The sequence below is a fragment of the Rhinolophus sinicus genome, linkage group LG03, assembly GCF_036562045.2.
Source record: "Rhinolophus sinicus isolate RSC01 linkage group LG03, ASM3656204v1, whole genome shotgun sequence".
Classification (NCBI taxonomy): domain Eukaryota; kingdom Metazoa; phylum Chordata; class Mammalia; order Chiroptera; family Rhinolophidae; genus Rhinolophus; species Rhinolophus sinicus.
Window position 1 is genome coordinate 82,308,063 of NC_133753.1, and position 26,500 is coordinate 82,334,562.

The 26,500-nt window shown below is 33.9% G+C and overlaps 1 protein-coding gene and 1 pseudogene across 16 annotated transcripts in view; one reads left to right on the plus strand and one right to left on the minus strand.

Moving 5' to 3' along the window:
• Nucleotides 1-26,500, minus strand: part of RALGAPA1 (Ral GTPase activating protein catalytic subunit alpha 1) — a 212,429-nt gene that overhangs the window by 24,407 nt on the left and 161,522 nt on the right. For all 16 annotated transcript variants that reach the window (XR_012494845.1, XM_074328151.1, XM_019750426.2 and 13 more), the window contains 3 exons: nucleotides 22,151-22,306; nucleotides 12,317-12,475; nucleotides 10,772-10,899 (listed from right to left, as the gene is read on the minus strand). Coding sequence is in view for 15 of the 16 variants with exons in the window: in XM_074328151.1 (XP_074184252.1) it covers nucleotides 10,772-10,899; nucleotides 12,317-12,475; nucleotides 22,151-22,306 (443 nt within the window). In the remaining variant the exon portion in view is untranslated. The remainder of the gene's footprint in view (nucleotides 1-10,771; nucleotides 10,900-12,316; nucleotides 12,476-22,150; nucleotides 22,307-26,500) is intronic.
• Nucleotides 8,590-8,751, plus strand: LOC141570943 (U2 spliceosomal RNA; annotated as a pseudogene).

The following is a 26,500-nucleotide window of genomic DNA, read 5'->3' on the forward strand; positions in this document are numbered from 1 at the left end:
ATATCTCCCTCTGATCCTTTGAAAGCATAATATTTATAATTATAATACTGCAATATAATTTAGTCAATTTAAGCTCAGCTGAAAAAAAGAATCACCTATGGAAATATACTGTGAAATTCAGGATCCTTGGAGCTAAAAAAAACTTTAGTTTTTTTAACGGTTGTAGACTGTTTTTGTGCATCAGAACCACCAAGTACTTGATTAGACTACCAGAAAACAATGGAAAGGCCTAGAGTAGTGTTTATACCAATATTATGGCATACAATGCTTCATAAAAAAAGGAAACAACCCTCACATTTTAAAAGATATCCAAAATAGACTTAAACATGAAAGAGATTACCACGAATGACTGAAATAATTTAAGTTACTCATTTAAATGACAAATCTGGTATTTAATCTAACGGTTTGTTGACTAGTTTACCTTTAGTGCATTATTTTAGCACTTGAAATTGTAACGCATAAAGTTTTACATTTCTGTATTAATATAGCTTATATATATTCAGATGGTATTTGGGAAGTCTAAAAAGCACAGTGCAAAGGAAATTAAGCCAAATTTGTCTTTATCCTTACCTGATATATGAATTGTGATGGTTTTAATCCACTTTCCCTCATTTTAAAATTTTTATAAAGGTTTAAAAAATACAATATTTTCACCTAAATGAAAAATATCATAAGGCAAAACTGACTTTTGCTATAATCTTGTAGGCTGAAAATGAATGTCATGTTAACAAGGAATTACTACAAGCGGTTGCTTACATGTATTTATTTGCTTTCTTTTCACTTTTTGATAGTAGGTATGTGCTAAATAAAAGCCAACCACTCCTATCAAGAGAGTAAGTAAATGTAGAAACATCAGTTCCCCAACAGCTATTTCTGCTCCTTCTGTTTTCTGAACAGCAATTAGTAAAGCAACCCCTTCCCCTCCTCCCTAGTGCTGTCAAGCTGTTCAGAGCAGTTTGCAACTCAACAATGGTACTATTGTGAATGCTCTCTGGGCTTCCTTCCCACAGAGAGTTAAATGGGCAGTTCCTGCTGCCCATGATTGGTGTCCAGTGAAATAATACTCAAGAGCCAGGTTTTATCAGCTTCACGCCAAAGAAGTGAAGCCAGGGAACCCAAGCCTTCATATCATACTGGACCATATGCCAACCCTGATGGCCCCAAAGGTTTATCACTAAGAATCAGGATCCATCATGTCCCTTGTGAAATTTCACTTCACATACCTTATGTGAAATGCAAAGCTTCACTAAAAACCGAACCTCCTTTACAATTGGCATGAACAGATGGACGGTAACAGTGGTTTGGCAAGCAAAAGTTAAGATTTAAATAGGCTGTATTCTAGGCTGTGTTTGAGAGGAAAAGCAGTTAGAAGAAAAATGGGGAGATTTGTGACCCATAGTTTAATTTTAATTCCATTATTGAGTTATTAAAAATTCAATAGTTAAAGCCCTTATGTTTATTAAAGGGAAAAGAATGGATTAAAAAAGCACTGAGATTCCTATGTCAAACAAAGTTCAAGACTAATTTCAGCTTTACAGTCTTCATTCTTTGCTCTGAAATCCCCAAGTAGCATCTGAATTTACTGCTGCTTTTATATTTAAACAAAGACTAGAATAAAACTTGTACATTATGTGGTAGGTGTGGTGAATAATAATTTGAGCATACCAGTTCACCCTCATAACTAATATCAACAACATAAAGGTTTAAAGGAGGAAAAAAACCCTGGTGTAGCACAGGTAAGAAGTTAATAACAATGGAAATAGAGAAACTTCAAGTTTTGTTGTTTTGGAGAACAGTTTGTCCATCATCTGATAGGGTCCTTTATCTTCCTTCTGGTGCGCTATGATATGACCCAACTGTCTAGATCGGCATATGTGGATCATACTGTCACACTGGATTTGACAAAAGAGAGAAGATGGTGGTAGTGCTTTCTTTTCCTTTCCTATTTTTGCTGCAAAGCCAATGTACTATCAGAATAGGATAAACGTACTTCATTTATCAATAACATGTAAAAGTACAATGGGTTGTTATGCAAGAATGAAAAGTCTATCATGAAACTAAAGAATTATGAACATCTCAACTGCCTTTTTAAATGGCAAATATGTGTAGGTGTAAAGATTATCAAATATTTAGAGATCTTAGTCTCATTAAGAAAAATAACACTAGCGATGACTGTTATTAGCCTAGCAATTACTTTGCAATTATTAAAAAATAGAGACTTTATTTAAAAGCTAATCTAACAAACTTATTTTGGAAAGAATTTACTAGAAGAGGAAAATAATACATTCAAGCTGTGTTCTGCTATGCAACAGGTAAAAAGGATATAAAAGCAGAAGGAACTGTCACGTTAGACAACGATTGTTACATTACTGGCCGTAACATAGAGAAAACCAAGTTTATGCTGGTTTTCCTTCTGCTTGACTACATTATCTGGTTTTGACCTATATCTTAATCTCATCTTCTACTACTCTTTCCTGTGCTTTCTACTACGCAATAGTGCGGAACTCCTCGTATTTCTCGACCACATCACACTTTTATCCCGCCATGCCCATTTCCTACGCCTGAAAAGCTCTTCCCTGGCCTTGTCTGCCAGGTAAAGTTCCATATGTCTTTGAAGTAATTAGCAGAACATGGTTACTCAGTAAAGCCATTCCTAATTTCTCCTCCTCACTATCCTCTCCCACTTTAATGAAAACTAATCACCTTTACCATCTTATTTTGTAACATCATTATTGCTGGACTCTTCAGAGTGCACTTCAATCACTGGGTGATTGATTGATTCATTCATTCATTCACTCACAGGGGTCTCCCTCTCTCCTCCACCAGACTGTAAACTCCTTGAAAGCAGTGATTGTGTTTCTATCCCTAGCTTTTCTCTCACACTGTCTCCCATATAGTAGGTAGTCAATAAATACTGGTGAATAAATGACAGGCCCCAAATTGCTTAGTGACCTTTATGGGGGAGGGGGGTGAATATAGCCTTTTAAAAAATATTTAAATTTGTCATTTAGTACATTGAGTTCTTGGTGGAGAATAAAAATTTAAAATATCTCTAGAATACAATAATAGAAATAGAAGTTGGCTATGTACTGAAGTCCTTTTTGTGAGTTCCCACAGTTTAAATGTAAGCGAAGTCATTATTCTTAGTCCATATTAGAACTTTAAAAAAGATCATCTCTAGAGAACGTTAAGAGATACTATTTTTAGACATATTGGTTTCAACCTCACAGAATAAACTTCCTTTATTATTATCAGAAGTTTATTACATATCAGAGAGAGAGCTATTTATTGCTTTTACATCTTTTTGAAAGAACACAGGCAGATGTGTTAGACCCACACTCAACATCTCTGAAGGTATGCAATAAAACATTTCCACAATGATTGTAAGGAAGCCTCTTAAAATACCAGTAACAGGCATAAATACCAGTAACATATCCTTGAAAAGAATAGCTGAACAAATTAAAATTAATGTAGAAAAAAACTACATTAGAGTCACGATAGAAGTGCTGCACATATCCAGAACCCCTGTTTAAATAATTACTCTGTGTGCATACACAGACTATAAGGTTTGGCAGAAAAATCTTGGCCAAGGGGATATTTCGTCACAAGTTTTGCAGCAAGAAATCCTGCAGTAGCAATGCCCACTGTTTTTAATGCAGGAGACTTCACTGCTCCCATCACAGAGCAGACTGTTAGGTAAAACAAGGATGTTTGCCGCCTCTTAGAGACGCCCCACTACAACGATTAATATCAAAGGCGCAAGGACTACAAGCATTTCAGAGGCCACAAAACCTGGATCACTTAGTTGATGAGACATTTTACTTAAAGAATTCTTTCGAAGCATGAATGACCATGATTATAGATCTTAGCCTACTTAACAAATAACCAAATTTGTCCATGAAGTGTAAGACTTTCATTTAGAAGGATATAGAACAAATGACACTTAGAAGATGTTGATAGCGCCCAATGACGTAGGTGGTGGCAAAGTTCAAGAAATAACCCTGAGGACCTCAGCAGTGTCTCACTCCCAGAGGCGCTCCGGGCTCTCTCCTATGGCTACCACCTTCCTTGTCATTCAGCACAAAGTGTGACCCTTCAGGGCTACAGCCATGTGCTAACTAACTCCTTCCTAGGAGGACACCAAATTGTACTCTCCCCATCTGTCACTGTCATCAACTCAAAGGTGTCTTAACTCACTTGTCTCAACATATTCCTCTTCCCTCTTAGACATGGAGGGGAAAACCTCATTGATTACTGATCTCTGAAAATTATCTTCATTAATCTATAATGCCCTCTAATAAAAATATACTGATTAATCAGTCATGTATTGTTCATGTATCAGAGGCAAGTCCCTCTGTTCCTAGATTTCCTTTTCTTACCTATCTGGCATGCTCTTACATTGTAGCCTAGACTAATACAAACCACAAATTATAATGAGAACAAAACAAAAACAAGCAAACTTAAAAGTACACAGGCAAATGAATAGAAATTTTCTGTTAAAGAGAAAAAAATGAATACTTAAGAACCCATCCATTCATGAATACATCTACTCTATACTATTACAACGAACTACTAGCCACCTACTACTGTGTTAGAAGTCAGTGAATTGGGCCAGCCCGGTGGCTCAGGCGGTTAGAGCTCCATGCTCCTAACTCCGAAGGCTACTGGTTCGATTCCCACATGGGCCAGTGGGCTCTCAACCACAAGGTTGCCGGTTCAATTCCTAGAGTCCTGCAAGGGATGGTGGGCTCGGCCCCCTGCAACTAAGATTGAACACGGCACCTTGAGCTGAGCTGCCTCCCGGATGGCTCAGTTGGTTGGAGTGCATTCTCTCAACCACAAGGTTGCCGGCTGGACTCCTGCAAGGGATGGTGGGCTGTGCCCTCTGCAACTAGAAACGGCAACTGGACCTGGAGCTGAGCTGTGCCCTCCACAACTAAGACTGAAGGGACAACAACTTGACTTGGAAAAAAATCCTGGCAGTACACACTGTTCCCCAATAAAGTCCTGTTCCCCTTCCCCAATAAAAAAAAAAAAAATCTTAAAAAAAAGAAGTCAGTGAATCAAGGATATGTAAGGCTTATTAATATGAGCACACACATAGTAAGTCCAATAACAAAATGTTACAAGGCAGTGTATTGCTTAGTGAAGAAAATTTTTTTTTACAAAGTTATCTTATTGGGGTCATGCAAAATGAGGATATTAGGTGGAAAGAAGTAGAGAAGGGGCATTCTTGGGGCAAAAACATGGGCCTAAAAGAAGAGAAGGCATTTAGGGATGAAAAATATGGCTGAGCGGGATACACATAGGGTGTCCTGAGTGTCAGTGTGATGCGAGATGAGAGTAAGGGTGGGGGATGGAGTTGGAGAGGAGTACAGGTTATGTCTGACAAAACTACAGTGAGAAATATGAGCTTGGGAGGGTAAGCTAACAAGAATTGCTTGCAGGTAGTCAAAAAATTTAGATAAGAATTTCAATAAACAGTCAAGAGCCATCAGAACTCTTAGTATACTTAAATATGTGTTTTAGAAGAATATTTCCAGTGTCAATGTGGAGGATAATAATAGAACATCATCAACTACCAGGTAGCTACCATTTTCTGAGCTCTTGCTACATGATAGGCTGCTTAGTGCTTCGAGTAGATAATCTCATTTAATCCTACAACAATCCTGAGTTTGATACTCTTTTACCAGATTAAAAAAGAAATTAGACATAAAGACAGTGAGGTACTTAAGTGGTTCTAGATTCTGAAGCCCATGCTTATATCTCAACAGTCAGCTTCCAAATTTTAAAATATAATTAATTTGTAAATTAAGCACAGTGCATACTTATCAATATTATCTTCTAAGGAAATGATCTGCAAAAGACAATAGATACATAAAATTATGTAGTTTCTCAATAAACTCACTTTCGTCTAACATGAAATGGCAGCAATATTGATGAGCCTCCCTAAGAGGTTTTATAATGTTCTATCATAATGAATGGCAAACTTCATTAGTAGAGCCAATCAATTACATTTCATTTCATTTTGCATCAGGTTCTTTACATTTGAGTAGTAGAATGGTAGGGATAACAAACTGTGACTAATTGAAGAATGATCATTGACTTCTGGTAATTTGTCTGATAAAGTTAAACAGAAACCCAATTCTGGCATTTAAGAAAAAGTCAAATCTAAACAGATTAGAAAAAATCAAATAATATTGGTTTGAAAGGAAAGAATACTAAATTTAAAGTGTTTTTAAAAGAGGCCATTTAATTTTAGAATCCCCAATACTGTACATTTCAGAATATTACATGTATATTACATACATAAATGCATACATGTAAAGCCACAAAATATAAATTATAAGAATTAAAATAGACATGCTGCATTCCATCTACTCAAATCTCACCATTTGAGGCCCATATTTTCTATACATTCTTCCCTGGTTTTTTAAATATCAAGTAATGAATTCTTCCTTGAACTTACACAGCATTTTATCTATAACCTTACTATGACACATTGTATTTTGTGTCATAATTATTAACGCACATATTATTCTCTGCTATTAAATTATAAGCTTACTGTAGACAAGATTACCATCTGATTTGTCTTTGCATCTCTCTCAAAAATCTTTACCATTACCATGTAAGTAATCAATAAATATTTTTGATAGAAGAAAAGCAGTAAAGTTCTATATTTTGACCTGGTGGTGGTTAAACTGTAATTATTCACATGTAGTACATTTAGGATTTATGTACTTTTCTCAAATTATATTTTTCAGTAAAGGTTAAAAAGAAAAACTGAAGAAAAAAATAGGACACTTGAGATGATTATGTCAACTTGGCTAGGAGACAGTACCGTTTTTGGTAAAACACTAGTCTAGATGTTACTGTGAAGGTATTTTTTAGTTGTGATTACCATTTAAATCAGGAGACTTTAAGTAAAGCAGAGTATTCTCCATAATGTGGGTGGGCCCCATCCAATCAGTTGAAGGCTTAAGAGAAAAGACTGAGGTTCCCAAGGAAGGAAGGAATTTTACCTTCAGATGCCTTCGGACTCAAACTGCAACATCAGCTCTACTCAGGAGCTCCTGCAGATTCTAGACTTGCTAGTCTCCACAATCATGTGAGCCAATTTCTGAAAATCAATCTTTCTCTATGTGTACACACACACAATCTCTCTATTGATTCTGTTTTCCTAAGAACTCTAATACAACATAATTGTATGGTGTAACTTCTGATAACTTCTATGCATAATAAATCTCACATTAAAAAAGAGAAATAGTATATACATGATAGCATCATATTTAACATTTGTAAATAGTCGAAATGTCTCTAGGATCAAAATAAATAATTGTTTTAAAAATCTATTTAAGAAATGGAGTCATGAGAGCTAAGATCATAAATTGATGCTTTGGATTATTCCCATTGCAAAAAAAAGTAAAAAACAAACAAAAACAAAAAAAAACCCAACACAAAAAAAACAAAGAAACTCCAAAACAAAATAAAACAAACCAATACCCTCCTTCCCCCAAAAGTCCCCAAACTCTGTGTGTGTCTCTCTCTCAACAGGTAACTAATACATGATAGTTAAGATCAACCTGAAATACCCCTCAGGTCCAACGGCTTCCCAGAATCTGCCTACTCTTCCTCCCCAGTGTTACACTTCAATTGTAATTGCATGCTCAAACCAACAAATTGAGCTCGAGACAAAAAAAGTACCTAGCTGACAAAGTCAGAGATCACAAGAAAATGCTTTTCAAGTACAAGTAATGCAAGAAATGACAAGTGAAGGAGAGGTTTCAAAGCTTGAAAGACAGTCATCAATACTGACAGATTACTGTAATTCTGGCTGCCAGCAACGATCGATTTGGGCAGCATATGACAATCAATATTGTCCTCATTTAGTGAACAACATTAGATTCATAGTTACAGAAGATGTTCCAAGGATAAAATTTAAACTGTATTTAATGATCATAAATAGCACAATTTATGCTGTGGAATCTTAGTGGGTACTTTTATTGGGCATAAAATAACTGACACAGCAGTATAATTATCCAAATATAATTGAGTTTATTACATATTCTTTTACCCCTTCACTTCTTTTATGAAGTAGTAACTAAAAAAGGATTAAAGTAGTAACTGGTGTTTTTCAAAGCCTACTTCTATCTCAATTTCTGTTAAGTTTTATTGATCTGTTTTAGAACACACGTTTTTTTCTTATCCAGATTGGTCAAAAACATACATTTTAAAATTTAATATATTTATGAACTATGTATTTGTTTTTTAAAATTAAAAGACACATCTATATTTCAATATCTTAAAACAAAAACATCTACTTGTAATTTTTTATATAAATTTTCATTTAAAAATCAAGTAATTTCCCCATTTAGAATTAATATAGAACTTTCTGAATCCTTGTGAAAGATGACTATACACTTTTCAGATTAGCAAAGGCTAGGAGTATCTCTACAATATACTTAAACCACTGCGGGAAATAATGTCCATATATTCAAGCTTCCAAGTCAAGAAAAATATGTTTGATTTGATTTGTTTTTACTCTGAGTGTTCCAGAAGTGATTTTGCTCATAGAAAATGTTCATATTTATCGCTTCTCGGCCTTTTGGCTAAGATCAAGTGTAGAAAATGTTCATATTTGCTATACAAATAAAATGTTCATGTTACTGTTTTAATTTGAAATGATCTCTCTTCATCTTAGAATTTTCTCCGATGTGGTATCTATTAACATCTCAGCAAGATTCAACCATTAAGAACTTCACGAAGCAGGCCTGAAAATCCAATCAAACCAATTAACCCACCAACCAAGCAAACATAAAAACCCAATTAGGCAATTCCTTGGTGTTGGGTAGAGTTGTTTTATATTGACTGTAATCTTTACACACAACAGAATTAATCATTGCACAAAATAATGTACCTTATTTCATTTACTAAGCACATCCAAATTCATTATCTCATGTAACCTTCACAACAATTCCAAGATGGTTGTTAGCATCATTTTTCCAGATGAAGAAAGAAAGTAAGGTTTAGAGATTCTGTGGCTGGACCAAGATGACAGGGCTGAGCTTAAGTTAAAATCAATGTTTGCTAACTGCAAATCCAACTATCATACCTCTACTGTAACACGCAAATCTGAAATAGCTCTCAAGTGTATGAATCTGGGTACAGGAAAATTAAGCCATCTCCCCAACACTTTTAATTTTTCATTTCTTAACTATTTGGTAAGGTGTGCATCTTAAATGTTATTTGTACCTCGGGCCAGAAATAGTTTATATTTGCTCAATAAATCGAGTTCCTGCTTTATGACATCAGAAGCAAATAGAGTTTTGTATTACAATCTAATCTCTCTCTCACCACTTTCCCAAAAGATGTAAGGCATTTTTTCAACTGTGTCTTAAATAAAATAGTAGAGGACACTACCCTCAGGATGAACATCAGAATCAGGCGAACTGTAAAGAGGCAAAGGTCAGAAAGAAACAACTTCAGTGGAGCTGACAATGTGGATAAAATGAGTTAGTGGGTCATAATTTGTATATTCCTTGTAAAGTTAGTGACCTTTATAGAGATAGGCAGGAAATAATACACTGACTCTTTACATTTCACTACAGTGACCATTTCAAATCTGAGTTTTCAACTTAAAGTAAGTGAAGATATAACTGCCATAAATAAGAAGTGCTGTCACTAAGCTTAATCAACGTAACATACCATGATCCACCTACAATTCCATCTCATAGTATCCGAATACATGAGCAATTACATAGGAAGTAGATTGCTTAATTTTCATCAAAAGAAGAAAATGTATGCAGGAGACTTACTATAAATCCGTATCATGTGGAATAGAACACAGGACATTTTAAAAAGCCTTTCCTGTACAGCTTAAATCTATAACTTATTATATAAAAGCATTAAAATATTTTTAATCATATAGAAAAAGTAAAGGAAAACACAAACCTATTTTAGAAAGGAATATCAGAAAACAATTCAAAATTTAAAACTGTATGCATTTGCATATTGTGTTCCAGGCACTGTTCTAAGAACTTTATACATATTGATTCATTCAGTTCTTACAACACCATAAGCTACACATTTTCATTCTCATTTTATATATAAGGAATTTGAGGCTGAAAGAAGTTAAATAACTTGCCCAAGGCTACATAAGCTAAAAACGTGGTGGCCAGCATTTTAGTTCAGGCAATCAGGCTCCAGAAACCATGTTCTTAAACACTCCACGACCTCTTCTACTTCCATGTCTCTATGTTGTTCCTTCTGCTTCTGGAATTTCCTTAATTCCGTCTACCTGATGAAGTCTTAACTATCTTTAAAGATTGGTTCAGTCCTCACATTTCTCAAAAGTGTTTCCTAACACCACCACCCCTTCCAAATGAATGAGGCCCCATATTATTAAACTTCCAGAATACTCTGCATAACACTATTACAGCACATGTAAGCACATATGCTGAAAATAGTGTATTTCTTCAACTAGATTGAGTACTATGCAATGACTGTTTTGGATCTCTCTGCACATCCAGAGTAGCAGAGTGCCTACCACATAATGGGGCTCCAATTAATTAATCAAAAGGTTAAGTATTGATTTAAAAGTATATAAAAAAATACATCATTCCAGTATCATAAATGCTCAAATACTGAGGAGGAACTCCATCATCTATATATCAATAAACAGAAATTCAAAGGTATTAACAACACACTAGAAATATTTACCTTGGAAAGCAGACACATATTAGAGTAGAAACCATACTGTTCAAAAGGATACAAGTTTTGATATAGTGGAATCAGAGATTTCAGTGCACGGCTTGCATTTATAGCTGTTGCTCGAACCATAATGGGTAGGACCTTTCCATTCACAATAGCACCATCAAAAAGTGGGCCAAAGAAGGGAACCTGATTGAAAATTTAGAACACAATTTTAAAAATTGGAGAAAGGCTGTAAATAAGAACAATTAAGACACTGTTTGCATACAAAAGTGTTTCTGCTTCCCCTTTAGTTCTTCCTTCAGTAGAAATACTACTCAAATTCAATTCTTTCCCATGATGGGTCATTTATACTAGGACAATAAACAAAAAATGCCAAAGATCTACAGAGTTTCCATTCAAAAGAACTGTGTGCTTCATGTAATTGAGTGAATAATTTATGAGTATACTCCCTGCCAATTTTCCAATTTTTGTAGCTTCAATTGTACAAAAAAATCCAACACTGGAAATAAATTCTGTTTCCTCCATTAAGTACGAGACACAGGAAAGAGATATTCTTACAGGCACCAAGTTAGTTTTTCATTGTTTTTGTGTGATACCAGCTTTACTACAGAACCTAAAACACTTTTACTACATGGTTTATCAGAAAAAAGAAATCTATGTTTTGATAACTGTCATTTTTATCAGGTGACTGACAATTTCAAGTTATTCTATTTGAATATGGTTGGTATAAGTGGCAGCTGAAGGCAAAGACATGAGCTGTGGATAATGCAGTAAATATTTTAGGCTTGTGGCCACATATTATCTCTGCTGTATGTCATTCTTTGATTTTTTTAAAAATGAAAAACCTATTAAAACGTAAAAAACATTCTTAGCGTGCATTTTGTACAAAACAGGAAGTGGCCATAGTTTGTTGACCTCCGGTTTAGATGAACCTTTAAAACACCTGACCATAAGCTTAAATTCACACATGGACACTTAATCCAATTCAAGAAATTCTTAGGATTCATGATCAACCGTCAAAAAGTAAGTTTTCTATAAACTAAAAGTATTCAATTAAAAAGAAAAGAGAGACAACAAAATGCTATCAAACTTTATTTCTCAAGAAAATACATCTGCAAGCATGTTTCAACCCTTACAGTGTAAGGACATCCAACTAGAACTACTTGGCTTTTTTTTTTAACTTTTTAGAATTCTCATTTATTAATTGACACGACTGAATAATCACGTAATTTCAGTAAGATGTATCAACTAAAAATGTTGGAATCATTCATCCTGTTCTAAAGGAAATTATTACTTCTCACTGTATCTTTTAAGAAATGGTAATCATCCTCTTAATAAAGGGTAAATCCTTTGTGATCTTAGCATAAAGGAACTTCCACTCTGGCACTACCAAGCCTTCTCTCATTTGAATAATTTCTTGCCACTTTTCTTGTTTTAGCTCCTTCTGAACCAGACTAAGCCAATTCACATAGCTACCAGAGTCTGTGTCTCATTTCCCACCATTTTCACAACTTGATGCCTGGTCTAAATCTTCTAAAAGAAACTCACAAACCCATATAGAACTCAAAATATATTATTAAAACGTAAGATAAGAAATTCTTACCTCTGGTTTTTTCATTATCTGGATACTGAACATGTGATTTTTCATTGGGTATATTACAATAAGGACATCACCAAATTCTGTAGGAATAATTCCTCTCCTGTAGTCTCTAGTATGCTCTGACCAAACAATGTGTACTTCATCATTTCCTAAATGTCTCAACTGGAAAAACCAAGAAAATAGTTCAGAGTGCTTCAGAAAAGCCCTGTGAGTAGTTGCATAGCTACTGATAACATACTTTAAAAGGTAAAGAAAAACTATATTTGAAAAATTTCATTTGATCATTTTTCACAACCTGTGAAACACACTCAAAGACATCAGGAGACACTGCAGAAGACCAGATAATTTTTAATGGTCTACAGTCAATGAAAAACAGAGAACTTAGATAGAATAGCTTCACATACAAAACAAATATTCTTCTTAACTAACAATTGCACCAATCCTCCACTACCAAAACTTTTAAAAGGCTGTTTAAAAGGGTGTTTTTAAAAAGTGACTGATCTGAGATTCTTCTTTCTTTTCTGATCACTCTCTGAAAGTGCTAATGAACTGGCCTAAAGTTGGGAACAGAAAGAGAAGTAAAAGAAATAGATAATTCATAAACTGGGTAATAAGCTATTGAGTATGAGAATGTTTACTGTATTTGGTTTAACAAATTTATTCCCAGGTTCTTTTTGCCTATGAAATTCTTCCAAATAGACTTCTTGAGATGTTAGACTCTCAAGAAGTTATTTAAATATTTGTGGCACTTACAAAGGTATTTTGGCAATCAGAGAGAGTCAACATTATGGTGATTAAAATTATAAAAAAGCAAAGCATCCAAAAGCTGAATTCCTAATAAGTTATTAGGAAAATGAACTTAATGCCCATTAGTCCTGCTTTTTCTTCACAGAGATTACTGTACCAATATAAAATTTGGTTTTCTTAGTACATTGATTGATTCTGCCACTGCAAACATTTGAGTCCATTTGTGGTGCATATCTCACATAGGCTTTTCTATTACTTTCAGATAACTGGAGACATTGTAGATAGGAAAGTTAGAAACAGAAAACTAGGATAAGTGTCGGGGGGTGGGGGGTGGGAGATGAGGGTAAGGGGGATTGAATATATGGTGATGGAAGGAGAACTGACTCTGGGTGATGAACACACAATGGGATTTATAGATGAAGTAATACAGAATTGTACACCTGAAATCTATGTAATTTTACTAACATTGTCACCCCAATAAATTTAATTAAAAAAAAAATTTTTAATATGAGCTAACATACTGGTGATTTCTATTTCTGAAATATGCAATTTATTTTGGCTTAAACACCACAGGGTAGAAAAAAAGTTAAATGTATACTTTAAAGAAAGAAGTTAAATCCCAATTAATGAAAGGCTCTCTTCTGTTACCCTTTAACCCTGGAGTTCTTAACCTAGGTTCAAGGGGTCTGTGAATATTTAAAAGTTATTTATAAAATTTTATTTGTGTATTTTTCTGACGAGAGAGTCTATCAAAGTAGGAGTATGTAATATACACACACAAAAAAGCCAAGGTAAATTCCTGAACTTTAAAACTTGTATTTCTAAGCAAGTAATGCTTTCTCAGATACTTTGATGGATTATAAGATAGAGGCAGCTATTACAGATAAATCAACAGACCAGAATCTATTATTTTAGAAATGTAGTATAAAAATTTTATTTTCCTTTAAGGAAGACTTTTTTTTTTTTTTTTTTAAGGTTTAAAAGAAAAATCTTTTTTGGTTTTGGAAACCATAAATGTGCTTATTGCTCTAAATACATGATGGCAGGCCTCAAATATCAAAATATTGTTTATTTTAAGTTTTAATTCTAATTATTTACACCACACATACTTGAATGATACAAATGCAGGATTCAGGCTTTGTGACATCTTTAAAAACCAAAAAAGATTACACAATTCAGAAAAGCCATGGTTCTGTAATTTCATTTTTTAATCAAAATACTTTAAAAATATCCTTCCTATACAGCCATCCCCATGTGTCAGCTTCCCTAATAGGTTTATGTTAACTGAATACAAAAGAAATGTGAAATAAATTTAACCAGGAGGGATGATCCAATCTAATTTTGATACATTAATGTCATATGCTGTACATGTTACAATAGCAGCCAGATCTAATACTAAGCTCCAGGCTATACTGAGATTTCCAAATGGCAGATTGTTCTAAGTGATATCAAGTATAATTGAAGTAATAAACGATAGTAAAAGCTGAGCACACTGTCAGGAAGAATTTAAGTATTTACTTTTTAAAATTAAATGAGTTAGGTTAGGAAAGACAGGACAACTGAAATAATGCAGGTCTCAATTTACAGAAAATTCCTTTTATTTATCTGCTACATTAACCCTTGAACTCTTGCCAAAGCTATCTATAATTTCTAGTGCCCACTTATCTAAAGAAACGAGAGAAAAGGCAACTGTAGTTTTATATTATAACCAAGGCTTCTCTTCAAATATCCACCACAGAGGATTAAAAGTATGTTATAGACGTTTAATGGAAAAGAACAACACATTTTTACCATGATGTTGTAATGAAGATATTTTGGGCACATAACCATGTGTATAACAAAGTCATTCTAAACATGTTCAAGCATTTTAACGGAAAAGTTTCAAGAACATCCTTTATCATTTATATTCAAATGCTAAAAAGTAGTTATGCTGTCAAGAGGAGGCATGTTTTTATATCTTTATGTCTTTAAAGCCTGCTATATAATAATTAAAACACAAATTGAGAAATTGCTAGTCATCGCTATGGATCTTAGAAATTTTTGAAAAACTACTGAAAATATCAATTTTGAGTGGTTAACAGTTAACAGAAATTTCCGAAGTGTATTTGACATATTTATTTGACATAAAAACTTCATATATTTTATTTATTCCTTTTCTCTTATGGACTTACAAGATTGTGTCCTACATATACTCAGCAGGTTTTTATATACTCTAAAAACACTCAAAGGAGTTCCTACCTACATGCTTTTGTACCCCGATGTCAATCACTTCTGAAACAGAGTATCAGACTTCTGTACATGAGATAGCTCTGTTAAAATAACTGGCAACCAACTACTCTTCCAAATTCACTTTCTACTGCTGCTGAAGTTATTCTGGAATTCAAGATACATAACATAGGCTGCTGATTATCATGAAGATAAAGCAGTTAAGTGAAATTCAGCATATGTACAATCAGAGTCCTCAAACCATTATAGAATATTAGCATTGGAAGAGACTTTAAAGCTCTAATTTCCCACCCAATACAGGAACTCCCACTGCAGTATTCCTGACAAATAACACTGTCTCTGCTTGAATACTTCTAAGATTAGGAAGCTTACAAATTCACAAATCAGCCCATTCGTTTTTAAAGAGCTACCATCGTTAGAACATTCTTCATATTAAGCTAAAATCTATCTTCCTGAAGCTAATTCTTCCAAAATGAAGCTTACCAAATAAATCCAATCTATATTCTATATATTATCTTTTCAGATATTTGGAGAATAGACTAATATATATCTCAACTTTTCCACGATACAAATGTCCTGAGTTCCTCTTATAGTTTACAAACCTATTCATTATCTTGGATTATTACTTCATTTTATTGATGTTTCTATTAAACTGTAGTGTCTGGAATTAACACATGTTCTGATACAACCAGCTCATAGTGGGACTACTACTTCCTCTTTGTTCTGTTCAATAAATTATTTTCTGCATTTTTACAATGTTGGCTCACATAGAAGTTGTTGTCAATTCAAACCCCTAAGTCTTTTTCTTACCACGTTCTTTTAAGCAGGTACAACTGACTGCTAGAACTAAAGAGAGGAATTCATATTTATTACTAAATTTTACCTTGCTAGGTTCCGATTAGCTTTAAGCCTATCAAGGGCTTTCATTAGCCTGCTTCTGCTATTCAATGTGTTGCCTTTCTCTTTTCCAAATTTGGGTTATCCTTAAACTCAAATTGTGTCTTCATTTACATTTTGGATAAGAGTGTCAAATGGGTCAGGTTTGGGTAACCAGCCTAATAGCAAGTCATTACAGATGTTGCTCTTGATTAAAAAAAAAAATCCACAGTTATGAAATGATTACTATCCTAAGTGCTTTGTGACCATTTATTTAATTTTAAAAACAATGCTACAAGGTAAGTGTAATTATTATTACCTCTATTTTAACAGGTGAGGAATTGAAGCTTGAAAAGATAAAGCAACTTGCCTAAGGTCACATAACTAGTAAGTGGTGGAGGTGAAACCCAGGCAGGCTAGTTCCAGAAACCATACTTTAACCACCTCCCTATATTGTCTCTCATTAACTAGTTAATTTATATCTCTAGATATGATTATACAACCAGTTATGAATATACTAACTGAACTATTATTAAGACCACATTTCTTCAACTTGTCCACAACAAATGACTTAGTTAAATGCTTTATACTGTCTGTGGCCATCCCTGATCTAGTAATCCTATTAAAACAAATTAAGTTACTGTGACGTGATTTGTTATGGTGAACTCATGGTGGCTCCTAGTGATCACTACTTCATTACCTAAGTGCTCACAAACCATCTGTTTAATAATCCTGTTTTGACAAGCATTGACATGGAGCTCATGAACATGAGTAATTTTTGTAGTTGGTGGCCTGTTCAATGTCTTTTTATGAAACTCAGATGTTTGCCTATCTTATGGCAGTGTTCTCCTTTTCCATGATTATTAGCAGAGATTCCAGAGTCAATTCTAGATTTCCTCTGGGCCATGGAGTATCATTCATCTGGACCTGAAGACTGGAATTCATGTAAAGTAACTATATTGTCTCTTCCACAATGTCAGCTTACTCTATTCCTCCGCCATTTAAAAGTGCCTAACAACTCATAGTTACTCAGGGTCAAAACCTGAAAGTCTTCAATTTCTGTTTTCCTTACGGTATTCCTAATAAGCTCTTCCTTTTTAAAAAAGGCCAGAGGCAAGTCTTCCTGTACACCTGGGCTAGTTTATGAATTCCTAAAAGGCCTTCTCTCCTCCTTCCGTCTGTCTTTCCTATGCACTTTCTTTCAAACATTAGAAAATATTGAGAGCTGAGTAAATGCACTGTGCTAGCTATTGTAGATATAACGGTGAGGATAAACAGACATAGTCTCTGTTCACAAAGCTTCAAGTCCAATGGAGAAGACAGAGTAAAATAACTAAGCAATAAATGAATAATTAACAATATAGATAATGCTCTAAATATACTTCCCTGAATGCAAGTAACAAGAAAAATTGGTCTATAATGGCACTTAAAGAATGCAGAGAAGTTAATTAGGTTAGGCAGTCACTTCAGGAGATAATGGGTGTACACACAGAACTTGAAACTGAGTAATACTTACTGCCCAAGCCCCCATGGTTTCCCGCACCTTCTAGACACTCATAAATAGCAAAACATACAAATCATATACTTCTCAATCATGTGAAAAAAATCTATTTTCATACACATTCTTAGAGTCACATGTTTTTACACATTCACTTCCTGTCTGTATCATTCATTTTTAATAATTAAGAAAAGCTTCTTGAAGCAACAGGCACAGCAGAGCAGCTAGTATATGATACTTTAGCAGAGTGGGCACTCAGTAAATACTGCAGACTATTACAAAGACAAATCACAGTACTTGGTAAATTGTTTTCTATTATTACATAGTGCATAGCATAAAAGCAGAATGATCTGTAATTATGGCACCTATTTAAAAATGCCACTTTGATGGTGGTAAATGCTATGAAGAAAATAAAACAGGGTAATGTGATAGTGTTACTGGGTGGAGGGGGCTTCTTTAACTAGGACGGTCTGGAAAGATCTCTCTGAGGAACTGTCACATGAGTCTGAGACTAGAACAATGTTAGAATGAGAAAGCCTGATGATATGGAGAAAGAGCATTTCAAATAGAAAGAACAGGAAGTGCATAGCTCCTGAGATGGGAATTAAGCTTGATAAGCTGGCTGGTTAGAATGAGAGTGAGGCCAGACTCTGGTAAATGAAAAGGAAAGTAACAGGAGATCAGACAAGTAGGCAGGTGGACGGGCATGGAAGGCCATAGTGGGGAATTCAAATTTTATTCTACAGGCAATGAAAAGCCATTGCTATACCATCCAAATTATACGATTCCGTAGTGAGATAAATTTAATCTGAACCAATTATACTATCTGGTTTCTCTATCCTCTATTCTTGTCATCAGGAGTATATTTATAGAAATTGTGGTTAAGAGTAGAGTCTATGATATTAAAATAGAATTATTTTATGTACAGTTATATTTGGGACTGAAACCATGAATATAATTCCATAGCATTTATCAACTATTATATTAACTATACTTTTACTAAAATAATGAAAATTCTGTTATTCCTTAAATTTGTTTTTTGAATTCATTTTCCAGACTGTATTCAGTATATAGTTCTTTGGAAAGTAGAGTACACTGCAATTTTTATTTTTAAATGAAATAAATAAAATAGATTTAAAATTAAAATCAGATCAGGTCTGTAAAGCTCATTTATTTGCGAAACTACTATGATCAAATTTCAAAACAGAAAATGAAATGCTGTCCATTACACTAACACTATTTTAGAGGAAACTGACTTAAATAACGGGCTTCTGTCTCCTCTTTTGGGGGGTCCAGGAAATGAAAGATAGACTAGAGAGTCCAACTAAGTATGTTACAATTATCTCAACTTGATCTTCATCAAACTCCTAAAAGGATGATTCAGCTGCCTATGAAGCAGAGTATCAGCAAGTGGCCAGAACAAGGAGACAGAGGAAATGAGACAAGCTCCTGTGAACACTTTACACCAATGCTTGTAGCACTTTTGATTTTTAGGGGTGAATAAACTCAGTTAAGTGGAAATTATTTTTAACCATTTTCCATTAATCTTCCTCAGGTAGAGATAATTTATAGAACAGATGGCTTGGACTGGGGTTATATCAGGGTTTTTGATATGGTGGTATAATATTTCTAAGAGAGACTACTTTGTTAGACTGAATGTTTGGTTAATGTGTTCAAAAAGTATAGTCTATATTGTAAAAATTCTGCTGCTACCGCCTTGAGCCTTGAAAAAGCTTCCCATCAAAAGAAATAAAATGTCTAACATTTAAACAGGCTCAAAGATATTTACCTCACATTCTGAGAAAATAAAATGCTTAAAAATAATTTACAAAATCACCACATATTTTAAATAAAATTGAGGACTAAAATTAGTTTCTATAAAATAGATACAAATGATTTTCTCCGTTCAAGTTTAAAACAAAGAACCAGAGTCAGAAATAATTCTAGCTTGCCAGAGGCATGGCTATTTCTTTATACTGATTGTCGACTATCTAATTTAATTAGAGGTATTAAACTCCATGCTGAGGTCAACGAGCCTTACATCCTCCAATATTACACTTCAACCAGTGCTCATTAATGTGTCTACTGAATGGATTAACACACTAAAGATATATGTACAAAGGAAAGGGGGACAACCTAATGATATCCAATTGTTCATTTGTAATAGGACACATGTTCTAGGCCTCAACTTATTACCACTAATGTGGAATTTATTAAATTCAGGAGAAAAAATGCCAATACAGAAAGTGATTTTTTATTAAGGAGAACTGGTATACGACAACTGGTTTCTATGATTAAGCTTAAACATTTAACCTTTTATTAAAAAGAAATTGATACTATAATAGAGCTAAAATATAAGCCTGTTACTTTGAAAAATCTTACATACCAGGACTCTGAAGAGCAGATTAAGGGCAAGAGTCATAGAGAATAGGGAAAACGGAAACTCAGTATACAGAGAAATAAATGTTAAGTTTTTTTGATTTCTATGAAAAGGTCTCTATGAAAAGGTTTAGAATAGTTATACTGAATTCTGAGACCAGGTAAAATTTTCCTTTCTACTGAATTAAGTGACATGTTTCAATTAACTTCCAACCTTGATAGAACAGATTTTACTTAAACTGATTTAAATTATTACTTGAGAAAACTATACCTTCCAAAAAACACTGCTTTGTTACATATTTACAATTTTGACAGGTTTCATTTTTATATGGTAGGTACTATACATGTGTAAGCAGTGACATTTGGAATTTTAAAATACTTGGAGATTAAACACCACACTTCTAAATAACACATGGGTCAAAGAATTCTTAAGAGAAAATAAAAAATATTTTGAACTAAATGAAAATGAAAAGTTCTGGAAATGGGTACTTGTGATGGTTGTATAACACTGTAAATGGACTTCATTGAGAGATGGTTAAAATGGTAAATTTTATGTTGTATACATATTTCACAATAAAAAACTCTATACTTAATACATGAAGCAAATAGTGTCCGAGGTTTAATTCCTCAAAATTCTCTAATAAATCTAGTACTAAAATTTTCACCATTTAAATGTACTTTAATTAGAACTCAACCATTTAACAATTCTTAAATGGCACTTTCATTTCTAAAATTAGTTTTGTTGTGATAATGAATTGATAAACATCCATTTCAGATTCTTCTTAAATAATTAAGGACAAACCCTTGTGAATGTTTTTGAAGGAAATAAATCTTACTTATTTGATTATTTGACAGTTCTATAAGGTTGCAGGAACAAAAGTACCATATAATTGTCAGGTTTAATATAGTGAAGTAAAAATATCCTGACACAATTTTCTTTTTTAAAAAAAAAGGCATTTTAACAACAACAACAAAAAGATATTTGTTCTGTTCTTAAATTTGCAATCCAAGGTACTATTAATTCTAGATTCTGCTCCGGGGTTTAAAAGTTATATCCACGGAGTCATGAAAATAATAATAATGATAAATATGAGTCTCTGTCAAGTTCTTAATGATTAAAATTATTTATCTTCTTGCACTATACTCATAATTGTCATTTATCAATTACCTCTACCTTTACTACTCATTTCAATCGAATTAGCATCCATATATCAGTTTTACTAACCATTATTCATTTAGTAGGCATTTTCCAACAATATTCCAAACTGGAAATAAAAGGCCTCAAGGATATTAAATCAATCTTATAAAATATTTGTGAGTTCTGAAGTTCCTTTTCAAAAGTGTGAGAACACTGTTTTCATAGCTTATTAATAAAGTGTGAAGAGCTCTGATATCAGGGAACAGAATATCAAGTAAAACGACCTATGATATTAGGTTGGCTACATTCAGCAATTTTGAAGAGGAGGAGGAGGAAAAGGCAAAGAAATGTTTGAAAGGTTTTACTTTTCAAAATGTTTCTCCCTTGATTCTTCTCCCCTTGGTTTTGTTAAATCAAGCATGGATACACAACTGTACTTGGAGGTATCCCTGTGGTAACTAGAATGATTTTTGAATGACAGTGCCAGCTACTGGAAAATGGTGGTATAGGTTTTAAAAGATGAGAGCCATTAAAACCACTCCACTGTATCTCGTAAATTCTGAGGCAGTAAAATTTATTTTAATTAATTAAGGCTTATTTTATCTGCTATATTAGTTTTAGTTAAAATTTATAATAAAGCATGTTATATTTTAAGTGCTTTGTAATAATTTAAATTTTTTCCTCTCCATTAATCAGTATAAACATTGTATCTATCTATGTGCAAAAGGACCTGAAATATAATTTCACAAAGTTGGATACATACACAAGTTTTTCAATTTTTCATATCTCCATTTTCTTGAAGGCAAATCCTCTGTTAAGACTATAACCTTCAATCATATCATTAAGGAAAATAGTTTGCTCCATAACAATACTGTTTCTGAAGATGGTACTGGGTGAAGAGTACTCAGAATTAGCAATTGATAAAATGTGTATAAATTTTCTTAAATACTAGCACTTTTCTCTCAACACTTACTTTTTTGGTCAAAGAGTCATCAGAATCAGAGGGCATTCTTGTTGATACATGAAATATTACTTCTACGGTAGAGGTAGCAAAATATGGTGTGGTCAATCCAGTGCTTTTGTTTTTTTGTAGTCCTCCCATGAAACCACAATGGTTTGTAAGATTTACCTAGAAGCAATGAAGAGGTACGTAATATTAATCAACCAAACAAAACTCACTGTAGAAAAGGACTCAAATATTTCACTGGGTAAAAACATGGGGAACAAGTCTTTTTGTATGTTATCAACCAATGCTTGACCCAGAATTATTAGAGCTGCTCTGTTCACACTGGTATTTTTTTCTTAAGTAGTTAAGGATCCCTAATTAATAGGAGTTAATTAGAAAAGAAAACTGCTATGTACTATGCATCTTTAGTTAGGCTAGTAGGTGTCAATGCTAAATTGTAAAGGTTGTGGGGACACCAATGCCAGAGAGTAAAAATCAAGTGACAAAATCAAGGCTGGAAATGATTTCGGGAAAAATTAAAACAGTAATGTCACTTTGATAAAATGATTAATTAGTTGTGTCATATTTACTCATCACCAACTGCTTTCCTAATTATTAGTTCCTAACATAGCCTAGACCAAAAAAATATCAAAATGCAGAACTTAACTACACTTCAAATGCACTGAAAAACTACAAATCAATCTGTGTGAAGATTTTAAAATATCTTTTTTCCTGATTATAAATATAATACATGCTAATATCAGGGTTGTTGCACTGAATGATATTCCCTGAACTTGTGTTATGCATGGAAACCAGCAACTTGAGCTCATTGTAGAAAATTAAAGAAATAATATAAAGAAAGAAGAAACAAAATTTAAACCTTGCTTCCATCTCTCTACTCACAGAAATCAGTTATGCAAATTTTAAAAAATAAAACCTGAATATCTGATAAAGTGGAGAATTATAAAAACAAATCTCTGCACCATGTGAAAAAATGTCTGCACCATGGCTTTCAGTTATAAAATTTTCCATTTAGTTCTTTGTATCTTCTATTTCTTTGTTGAGACTTTCTATTTTTCATTTGTTTCAACTGCATTCCTAATTGCTTGTTGAAGCATTTCTAGTATGGTCAGTATAAAATCTTTGTCATCTTGGTGTTGGCATCTATTTGTCTTTGCATTTAGCTTGAGACCTTTCTGGTTCTTAGTACAATTTCTGATTAAAGCCTGGACATTTTCATATTGTTCTGAGACTATGAATCTTATTTAAACCTGTTTTGTGACAGCTCCTTCAGAGAAGCAAGGGAGTACTGCCTCATTTCGGCCGGGCAGAGGTAGAAGTCTAGGTTCCCCACTTAACCTCTGCTGACACCTGGGGAAAGGGATCCTCATTACTGCCAGGTGGATGTAGGCGTTCCAGCTTCCTATGTGATGTCCGGTGACACAGCAGTAGGGGTGGTTTCATTACACCTGGGTGCAGAGAAAGGCCTAATTCTCCACTAGGCCTCCTTTGCCTTACCCCAGGGGAGAGGGGTAGGGGCACCTCATTATTGCTGGGAGGGAAAGGAATGCCAGGTTTCTTCTGTACTCTCCACTGACACTGTTTTGGGTGTGGATGGGGAGACTTGTTACCAGCTGGCAAAGATGAAAGTCTTGACTTGGTACTTGGCCTTCTCTGACACTATCTGGTACTGCTCTAGTGTGGTGCTGGGGATACCTCATTACAGTCTTGTGAGGGTAGAAGTCTAGGCTCCCTAGTTGACTCCTATCGTCAGAGGTGGGAATGGGGTGGTCACCGTATTTTCTGTGCTGTTTGGCTGAAGTAGAGCAGTTATTGTCCAAATGTTCTATTTTTCTAGGTTGTTCCTTTCCTGGTCTTTTGGCTAGAAAGAGTGGGCTTTTGTTGGCTTTTTTTTTTTGGTCTGCACTCATTGATATTTCTAGGTTGCTGGCTTCTTCAGCTCCAATATATGAAGAAAAGAAAACCTTGAGAACTCGTCATGTCACTCCTTGGTCCTGAAGTCCATTGTTGGTCAGTCTTCTTGCCACCTTTCAGTCTTTTCATGTTTCTTTTACATGTAATGTCCAGGGTTTTTGTTGTATGTAGTATGAAGAACAGGGAGAGTATGTGTACTTGATTTTCCCAGAAGTGAAAGTTCCCACTGTGCAACTTAATGGATTTTAATATAGTCACAGATAAGTGCACTCATCACCATAATCAATTTTAGAACATTATCACTTCAAAAAGAAAATCTTACCCTTTAGCAGTCACCCCATCCCCCAGTCAGTCCTAAGCAACCAATAGTCTACTTTCTGTAGCAATATATGCATATATATCTGTTGTGAATATTTCATATAAATGGACCATACTACATGGTCTTTGTCACTGGTTTCCTTCATTTAGCATGTTTTCAAGGTATGTCCACATTGTAGTAGATGTCAGTACTTCATTCCTTTTTATGGCTGAATAATATTCTGTTATATGGATATACCACATTTTATTTATCTATTCATCTACTGATGGACATTTGAGTTATTTCCAACTTTTAGTTATTATGACTAATGCTGCTATAACATTCATGTGTAAGTTTTTGTGTGAGCATACATTTTCATTTCTCTTGGTTATATACCTAAAAGTTGAAGTTATCGTCATATGCTAATTCAATCTCTTACTGTTTGATGAGATGCCAGGTTGTTTCTCACTGAGACTGCACCATTTCACATTCCTACTAGCAGTATAGGAGGATTCAGATTGCTCCAATCCTAGCCTATAGTTGTTATGACTGCTGTCTGATTTTCTGATTCTAGCCATCCTAATGAGTGGTACCTCATTGTGGTTTTGATTTGCATTTCTGATAGATAATGATGTCAAGCATCTTTTCATGTGCTTATTGGTCAATTTTATGTCTTTGGAGAAATGTTTATTCAGGTCCTTTGGTCATTTACACATTGGGCTGTCTTCTAATTATTCATTTATGAGTTCTTTGTATCTTTTAGAGTAAGTCCCTTATCACATATATGATTTCCAATTATTTTCTCTAATTTTGTGGGTTGTCTTTTCACTTTGTTGATGGTATCTTTTGAAGCACAAACATTTAAATTTTGATGAAGACAAATTCATTGATTTTTTCCTTTGTTACTCATGTTTTTAGTGTCATATCTAAAAATCCCAGTTATTATGAATTATACTTCAATAAAATTGAGGGGAAAAAAAGATCCTGTGCCAAATTCAAGGCCATGAAGTCTACCTTTTTGTCTTCTAAGAGTTTTAGTTTTAGCTCTTGCATTTAGTTATTTTGAGTTAACTTTTGTACATAAGGCGAGGTTAAGAGACCAAATTCATTCTTTGCATGTGGCTATCCAGTTGTTCCAGCACCATTTGTTCAAAAGACTATTCTTTCTCCACTGGATGGTCTTGGCATCCCTGTTGAAAATCAGTTGACCGCAGATGTGTGGGTTTATTTCTGGAATCTCAATTTGATCCCACTGATGGATACATCTATCCTTGGTGCAAGTACCACATTGTTTGATTAGAATTGCTCTGTACCAAGTTTTGAAACTGGAATTGTGAATGCTCTTAATTTGTTCTTTTTCAAATGTTCCTTGCCTTTTTTTTTTACTAATACTTATTAGCAAGTTTTTGTTATTTTTTTTTAAACAGTAAAATCTATTTATACTGTTTCTTTATACTTTCCAAAGCACTTTCACATACATAATCTCAGCTGAACTTCACATATTTATTGGGTAAAAAAGTATATTACATTTGACACATAAGCAAACAGGTCCAGAGAGCTCAAGTAACTCACTTAAGGTGAAATACGTTAGATCAGCCATAAAAATATATACTGAATGCTAAAGGCTTATGTATTGGACACTGTGCAACGAACTGGGATTTAAAAAGAAAAAACAATGAGGTAAAAGTGCCTGCCTTCCAGGAGCTTACAGTCTAGTGCAGTGGTCTTCAACCATTTTCCTCATGTACTCTCTACAGGAATATTGAGAAACTATGTATTAAATTCACAACTATAATTAAAATATTCATAAGTTTAAATTGTTGCAAAAGATATAATTTCCAGTGTATGTACTGTATGTTACATATACATGCTGTAAATATATTTTCATTAAAATCTTAGACTATAGATTTTGCTGATACAATATATAAAAAAGTCTGCTATTAACTCAATGGCAAATCAATCAGCCACATCAAATTCACTTTCTGTTAGAAGATGTGACGCTTCATTTTTCGATTAAAATAAACATTAATACAAATCTCTGTGACAAAATAACTCACTTCTGAATTATAATTCTTAGATAGATATGATACCAGAACTTTGACATAAGTTGACAAAAAGTGCAGTACCTTTCCATATTTTTTTTC